At 44.2% G+C, this 8,669-nt stretch overlaps 1 protein-coding gene across 1 annotated transcript; it reads right to left on the reverse strand.

The window, feature by feature from the left end:
• Positions 1-6,218: 6,218 nt before the first annotated feature.
• LOC100272818 (Aspartyl protease AED1) lies at positions 6,219-8,064 on the reverse strand. The gene is made up of 3 exons (NM_001365366.1): positions 7,861-8,064; positions 7,535-7,782; positions 6,219-7,438 (listed from the first exon to the last, which is right to left on the reverse strand). The coding sequence occupies exons 1-3, from the start codon at positions 8,003-8,005 to the stop codon at positions 6,386-6,388; spliced, it is 1,446 nt and encodes a 481-aa protein (NP_001352295.1). The 5' UTR covers positions 8,006-8,064; the 3' UTR covers positions 6,219-6,385.
• Between the last annotated feature and the right edge of the window lie 605 nt (positions 8,065-8,669).

The following is an 8,669-nucleotide window of genomic DNA, read 5'->3' on the forward strand; positions in this document are numbered from 1 at the left end:
CTATTACTTTTTGTGAAACCGCATTGAAAAAGTAACACAAGCGTGTGATGACAACTTTGACATGCTCTGTTTCGAGGGCTCTTACCGCAATTGGGAGGAACACCATCATCATCACATGGCAGTCATGAGAGTTGGAGCTAAATAGAGACAAGTCCTTCATCCTGACTAGTTTGCTGATATTGGATGAGAAACCTATGGGCACTTTGACCCCACGCAAACATTTGCAAATCTTTGTTCTCTCCTCAACTGACAAGTTGTAGCTAGCTGGGGGGAGGTAAGGCTTCCCTTTGCCACTATCCACTGGATGAAGTTCCGGTCTGATTTGAAGATCTACTAGATCATTGTGTGATTTAAGTCCATCCTTTGTCTTACTCGGCATGCCCAGCAAGGTTCCAATGATGCTGTCAAAAACATTTTTTGTTACATGCATCAAATCAATGCTGTGGCAAATTTCCATATCCTTCCAGTATGGGAGGTACTTGAAAAAAATTGATTGCTTCTTGAAAGTTGTGTAAGTTGAAGGGTCAGTTCTCTTTCTCTTTTCTCCTTTGTTTTTTCCCTTTCCGAATACAACATGAATGTTCTTTACAATTTCAAAAACAAGTTTCCCACTATAAGGCTTTGGTGCACCTTCACTTTCCAGTTCATTGTTAAATTCCTCTTTCATCTTTCGGTACTTATGCTGCTTTATCAAGAACCGTCTGTGTCCCATGAACACCAACTTCTTGGATGATTTAAAGTACATGGAAGCAGTTCCATCGACGCACACTACACAACCATTCTTTCCTTTAGTCTTTTGCCCTGATAGTGTGGCGCCACCGGGAGAATCATGGATGGTAACAAATATAATTGCTCTTAAGTTGAAATACTCATGGCAATACTCATCCCATATTCTAACTCCTTCATTCCAGAGCTTTGTCATATCTTCCATAAGAGGTTCTAGGAACACATCAATATCAACAACAGCTAATTTTGGACCTTGAATAAGAATAGTCAACATAATGTACTTTCTTTTGTGACACAACCATGATGGAAGGTTGTACATCGTTAAAGTCACGGGCCAGGTGCTATGTACACTTCTTTTTTCACCAAATGGATTCATTCCGTCTGTACCCAAAGCAAATCTTACATTTCTGGTTTCTTTGGCAAACTCAGGATACATAAGATCGAAATTTTTCCATTGTGATGCATCAGCAGGGTGTCGAATTTGTTTGTTATTCTGCTTGCGATTTTCTGCATGCCAACGCATAAGCTCAGCCTCCCTAGTATTTGAGAACAAACGTTTTAAGCGATCAATTACTGGAAGATACCACATCACCAAAGCTGGGATCTTTGACTTCTTTTTCCCATCCATGTCATCAAAAGTGTCATCGTCACTTTCAGGTCCAATAGTGGATTTCTTGTTTTTATTTTTCTTCGGGAATTTTTTACACAGTCTTGATTGTAGCTCTTCTTGTATTGACTGACATTGCAAACTGGGCATCTTGATGCGTTCTCAAAATCGCCACGATACAGAATACAATGGTTCGGACATGCATGAATTTTTTGCACACCCAGAGCTATGGGAGATATAAGCTTCTTCGCTTTATAAGTGTTTGTTGGTAGTTTGTTGGGTTTTGGTAGTAATTGGGACAGAAAATTCAAAAGATCTGTGAAGCTAGTATCAGACCATCCGGCGTTAGCCTTCAACTTAAGAAGTTCTAGAACTGTACGCAGTGTAGTAAACTCTTTGTCACAACCCTTTGATTCATCATATAAAGGTTCTTTTGAGGCACTTTCCAGTCCCTCCATTTTAGATAGCCCTTTCTGTGATCCCACAGAACTCAACATTTCTGGTTCCATATGGCGCAACATCTCTTCGCAATCAAATTCTTCAAAATCTTGATTAGCATCCACATTATCCACTTTACCATCAACTTTAAGATCTAAAATTCCGACAACTCTCTTGTCATTACCAGGCACTTCACACGGATCCAACTCACCATGTTTTGACCATATCGTGTAATTGATTTTAAACCCTCTTTTTAGCAGATGTGATTGGATTACTCCTGTATCTCTCCAAGCTATCTTATTATCACAATCGATGCACGAACATAATATCTCCTTGCTCTTTCGCAAATTCGCGTGCTTGTTGGCCGCTTCAATAAAGCTTCTTAAATTTCGAATGTACGACGGATGTGGTCTTGGCACATTGTACATCCAACCTTGGTCCATTACCTATCCCTATATTGATTAACATCAATAAAATCATTAATTAATTGAATTCATCCATAAAACATGAAACGAATTGATGTGCATGAAAATGAAACATACATTGCAGCAATAGGTACCTTGAGGTGAGACAACTGTGTTTCTAAAGAATCTTTAAACTAGATCAACTACTACAAGTCCAAATCTTGGAATTCCTAAGCTTTTCTTCAAATCTGGTCTATATTACAAAAGTGAGGCAAAAAATCGCATCAAAATGAGAAAGAAAACAAATGGAGATCATATATATGCATAAGCTATTGAAATCAATCAATAAACTCAAAAACAAAACCTTCTCCTTGTAGATCTCAAAAAATACCCGCCGCCTCTATAGTGCTGTGAATGTTCTGGGAGATAGGGTTCTGGAACCCGTGGGCTAGTCCTTTTATAGTGTACACACATCGCAGGCGGATATTTAAAAAAACCGCCTGTGATAGATAACATCACAGGCGATTTTTTATTCCGACCGCCTGTGAAGTTAATCTATCACAGGCGGTCGGAATAAACAACCGCCTGTGATGTTAGAAGACCGAACTGAAGGCCAAAGAACTGGGCGAACCTAATTCTCAAAGAGCGAAGATGAACAAACACCCCCATCGCCTGGGGTCAACCGGATATCACCATAAAGTTGTGCAGTGGAACAGGATAATCGAGGAAGCTATAGCTAACGACACTTTGGACCCAATATTAAAAGATATCGATGAGCGAGCTATTCGTTGGATCTTAGGTCGGGCAGGTTTGAGTGAGGATGACAAACTTTTGCATCCAGAATTGGTAGGCGAAGTTTCGACAAAAATTCAAGAATATGCAGATAAGAGAAAGAAGGGCGAATTTAAGCCTCGAATGGAGAATGACATACTAACTGCAGCACTAGGCAATCCTGAACACACTGGACGGGCTCGGGGAATCTCTTCTAAGATTTCCTGGAGAGAGGCGTTTCCATAGTATGCGTCGTCATATAGGAAACACGAGAAGTCAAAAAGGACCCTTGAAGAGACTATTGATGAAAGGGTACAAAAGGCTATTAATGACGTGATGAACAAAATGAAGAAAACAGAATGCATATCATTTGAACTCAAGCCAGGCCACATGAGTCCACCTATAGTCCCTAGCAGCGTAGGATCTGTGCAAGACTTCACCAAGTACCCTGTAGACGATATTGTTGAGGACAAGCCTTGCTTTCTTCATATTCCAATCAATCGATCTAGGACAAAAACAAAACAAGCTGCTACTGGTTTGGTAAAACCAGGACTTGTTAACTACAAGGATAATCCTGTCCCGCCACACTATGCTGTGGTCCAAGTTCTAGAGATCACAGACAGTGGTTGTGAAGATTGGGAGATAGACTTTCCAGTTGAGGGGATCATAACTTTGCAGGAGGCAATGAACGAGTTGGTCCTTTGGCATCGACGCGATATCAAGTTGGGTGATGAGCCGATCTTAAGCCGTGTAACGCGTCATAAGTCACCAACGCCGAATTCAACACCAATGCAATAGAAAGATAGTTCGATCATTCCATACCCCATGGTGCAGAAAAATATGACACCGACCTCCACAAAAATCGTTGAAACTTTCATATCACCTCTTGCGAAGGAACTCGACGAGGGGGACATAGACAAAATTGTTCCTCAGAATGTCGACGCAAACATCAAAAAGGAAGCAAAGGTTGACACCAATGTTGAAGGGCCAACTATTTCAAAGAAAATTCATCAGCGAATCACCACTGACGATGTCAAGAAACCGTCAGAATCAGTGGCACGCTACCTGCATAAATTGCGGAGAGTTATGAAAAATCAATCAAAAGCGGAATAAGCATCTCATGGAGTACGCACACGGTCCCAAATAGACAATTTCGAAGTATGGGAAGAAGATAGAATGATTCATAGTCGAGAATCATTACGTCTTAAAACCAATATCTCGATATACAAGAAGGAGGATTTTCCTCCTAAATTTGTGAATGGGAGTCCGTTCTTGACGACGGTGCAACTTTCTAAGTTGTCGACTCCGGAGATTAGAATGCATGAGTGGTACATGGTGGCTAGCAACAAATACAAACTCGAGGACTTCACATTTGTTGTGCCAGAAGATGCATTTTGGAGCAATGATAATATAGATCCTGTGCGGCATTTATTCTTTGACGATGTCTGGTCGTTGTACCACCGACAAAGGATGGAAACCAACTACTTAACCCTCTTTTGCTTGTAAGTACCTCTAAACTTTCATATTTGTTAGTTTTGTACACGCACACATAAACGAGAGTCTAACGATTAACACTTTTACACGTAGGATGCAATACATGGATGATAAGAAGAAACAACTTAAGACAGGGTTTCTTGACCCGTTGATGATATCCCAAGATCGCTACAAAGAAGTTGCTCGGAGACATGGAGAAGAATTCAAAGACTTGGATGATGTTGAATTTGAGAAAGCCGTCAAACAGAATCAGAGAAAGAAAATGAAGGTAATGGCGGCATACATTGGACGAGCCATGTATAATCATGTACAACATGGCAAGGACTTAATAATAGCTCCGCACCACTTTAAGTAAGTTCTCGACATGGTTTTGAACTATAAATTATGGCAATCGTGATCTTAACATGTGTTTTCGTCTATGTCTATATAGTGACCACTACATTTATATCATGATCTTTCCAAAGCATGGTAAAGTCGTGGTCTTCGACTCACTGAGAATGGAAAAGGCTACGTATAATGACTTCTTGAAGATTTTAGATAAGTATGATTATTATTGCACACTTGTACTTATTACAACTTAACAAATGTATTCTTAATCTCACAATGCTATTCTTATATGCAGTGCATACCGTTTTTATTGGAAAGGTCTTGGCGGTGAACATCCAGAGGACAAGCCTAATTTGTCAATATCATTATTTCCATATGGTGACAAACAACCTCCGGGTACTGTCCGGTGCAGTTATTATGTATGCGAATGGTGTCGTGTCACCTTTCATTACATGGTCAATCGTGAGGATGTAAGTTCGCTATCATTGTCTATGTTGCAATTTTTATGTTATATTGTTGCTCATCACATTACACTTAGTACTGCTTGCTTTTTGCTTTCATTGCAGGTTCCTAAATCCAAGATCAATGTTGAATGGTTAGAAAGGGATATGGTTTCCGTCGGCGTGGCTAAGGTTGTAAAAGACTTGCTTTACTCTATGCGCCGTGAAGTTCTTCATCAACAAGGGCTATTCTACAATACAAATGGAAATTTGCAACAATTCCCAGAACTAAGTTTGTACACGATATCACACAGTGTTTAGATCTTTAGTTAGGAACTTTAGATGTTTAGTTGTCTATGGAACTTTGAGATGTTGAGTTGTTATGCAACTTGATATGTGTATAAATCTGTGTATGATGGAACTTGATATGTGGATGAATATGTGTATGGAACCTGTTATGGAACTTGATAGGTATAAATCTGTGTATGGAATCTGTGTATTATGAATCTGTGTATGGAATATGTGTTTGAATCTGTTATTAATTTTGTTTATGAATCTGGAATCTAAATATGAATCTAGAATCTGTATATTGAAATACAGTCGGACTTATATTTAAAACCGCATGTGATGTGTGTCTATCACAGGCGGTTCTTTTAAACTGGACCGCCTGTGATGAGTGTCTATCACAGGCGGTTCTTTTAAACCGGACCGCCTGTGATGTGTGTCTATCACAAGCGGTTTTTGATTGACCGCCTGTGATGTTGTTTTACATCATAGTCGGTGCACCACAAGCGGTTCCTGGAACCGCCTGTGTAGAGGCAAACCGGATCGCCTGTACTGAGGTTTACTGTAGTAGTGGTGGCTGGACTGGCCGACTTTACATTCGATAGAGCTCTGGGCACTTGGCAAAGAATGTGCCTCCCGTAGTGATGGGTCGGATATACTCATCTCCTAGACTCTCTATGTATTTTCTATTCATATTCCATGATATCTCTTTTTAAAATGAATCTATAAGGTATCACTCCAGAGTTTCTTAATTTCTTGACATACTTCAAATGTCCTTTTACATGTCTTGATAGTGATTTATTTGTTCTCGGTTGCCAAGCAAATTAGCACTAGATAGTATAGTATATATATATATATATAGTATAGCTTATTGTCTCCTTCACATGGATCTCTTAGCACGCGCCTTGGCGGAATCCCACGGCGCCGCCGCCGACGTCGTATAGCACCTCGATGGTCTGCTGCTGCACGCTGCCTAGGACGCCCGGCATGCGATCGTCGGCATTCGAGGTGAAGGCGAGGCAGTCGTTGAAGAGGATGCCCGACGGGTCGAGCGGCAGCACGGCGTTCCGGTCGAACACCAGGGAGATCTTGGGCAGCCTGATGTTGACGACGCCAGTGAAGTCGTAGCACGTGTCCAGATACCCCTTGGGTGGGGCGGAGCGGTACATGGTCATGCTGCTCCTGAACGCGGAGCGCAGGGCCTGGTACGCCGTCGGCGGCAGGCGCGTGATGGCCGTGCGGGAGTCTAGTACCGAGCCCGCGGCGAACACCGCGGGGGCCACGCCGAGCCGCTGGCCGCCGACGGTGATGGTGCGGAGGAGCACGCCGTAGAACGTGGCCGCCTGCCTGAACCTGACCATGGGCGTGACGACGTACCTGGAGGAGGCTCGCCTGGGCACGCCGAGGGTGAAGAAGCCGGAGTCACTAGCCGTGGCCGGGATGCAGTAGGAGAAGGCGTTCCCGTAGCGGGACGCGGTCTGGGACAGCAGCGACTCAGGCCCGCCGCCGAGCGCCATGATGCCGGCTGCCCGGGCGTCGAAGCTGCCCTGCTCGGCGTGGCTGCACCCGAACTTGAAGCCCGACACGGCGTTGCCGGCGTCCAAGGTGAGCAGGTCGGCGATGTAGGCCCCCGACGTGGACGACCCGTCGGGGTAGCGGACCAGGTACTGGCACTGGTTGTTGGCGCAGCCATTGGCGTAGGGGCCGAGAGCCGTGCAGGTCGGGGAGCTGCACGAGAAGGGGGCAGAGCTGGGAGACCTGCTCGGGTCGTAGAAGCTGTCCACCTGGGGGTGGCACGGCGGGATGGGGCACGGCACGCACTGCACCCACGGCACGTCGCTCGCCGAGTCCAGAACCACCGTCTGGATCACTCCGGGCAGCTTGGATCTGCTTCCGCCGCCGGCAGCCGACGCATTAACCACGCCGCTCTGCTGGGCCTCGGAGCTCTGCTCGATCATTATCCATTGGTTTCTTAATTATTACTCGCGTCGCGAGTGAGAGTAAAAAGGTAATCAAGCTTCAATAAAGACGTTCTACCCCACCATAGGCTGTCCTGAATTGCCGTAGTTGACTTGAAGTAAATTGCCGTTCGTTTGGAAATCCTCTCCGCCAGCCGGAACCAACTTACTATCATGGGGATTGTCAGAGAGCCTCCTCTCGATGCCGTCGACGCGGAGCTGGTCGTGGAGGAGCAGCGCGGCCAAGGACGGCGCCGCCGAGCCCGGCAATGGCGAGCACGGCCCGTGAGGGGCGTTCAATGGAACCCACGTGATGTTCTGGGGTGGAGACACTGCATGCATGAACCGGCCTGCTGTGAGCTAGCTAGCTAGCTAGAAAGAATCATGCATGCATGTATAGCATAACATACCCCTGTATCCGGTGCACGTAGCTTTGGGTTTCAGCGAGCTCTTCGCCACGAGTGTGTACTCGTCATGTTCATGCGCTGCTGCTAGCAGGGCAACTGGAGAAGAACAGGACAAGAGCAGCAGCAGCACTAGCAGAACAAGCGGCATGGCTGTGAAGTGATTGTGCTAGCAGTGCCGAAATACGCAGGCCGGCCTGCTAGCTGTGTACTATATACTCGATCATGCTAGGTATATATAGGCATGCAGTGGGCACTGTTAAGCTAGCATATTGTCTTCATTTTAAAATTCATACAAACCAAGCATATGTTAAAATTCCTAGGTATGCATGCAAGCAGCAACCTTGCAAACCACCTCATGTTTCATTGCATACTTCATGTTCTTTTAATTTTCCTACTCTCTACCTCATATTAAAATTTATTTTAGGGGCTTTTAGCAGATTCATAAAATAATTGGTGTATGTGTTTTGTATATGTGTGTAGATTTATAATTGTTTATTGAATATAGATATAAAATCAAGAGCCAAGTCGATACTCTGCTATAGAAAAAAAGTGTGGAACTGGATACCATAGAGCAGTTGTGGGCATGTGCCAAAAAAGATCGATAGGAACGGTCCCATGAAGCTGTAGTTCGGGAACCCAAATAATACAACATATTAAGTTTGGGAACTCAAATGACATAGCATATATAGTATATTGTAAGCCATGGTCTTCTAAATGGTAGAGAAAGTTCTGGCCGATTACCCTACGACCTGGTTGGACCGCATCGGCGCGCCCACCCACATCCCACGTCTGTGTGCATCAGGTCAAACCTC

Source organism: Zea mays, chromosome 6 (assembly GCF_902167145.1).
Source record: "Zea mays cultivar B73 chromosome 6, Zm-B73-REFERENCE-NAM-5.0, whole genome shotgun sequence".
In the NCBI taxonomy this organism is placed as follows: domain Eukaryota; kingdom Viridiplantae; phylum Streptophyta; class Magnoliopsida; order Poales; family Poaceae; genus Zea; species Zea mays.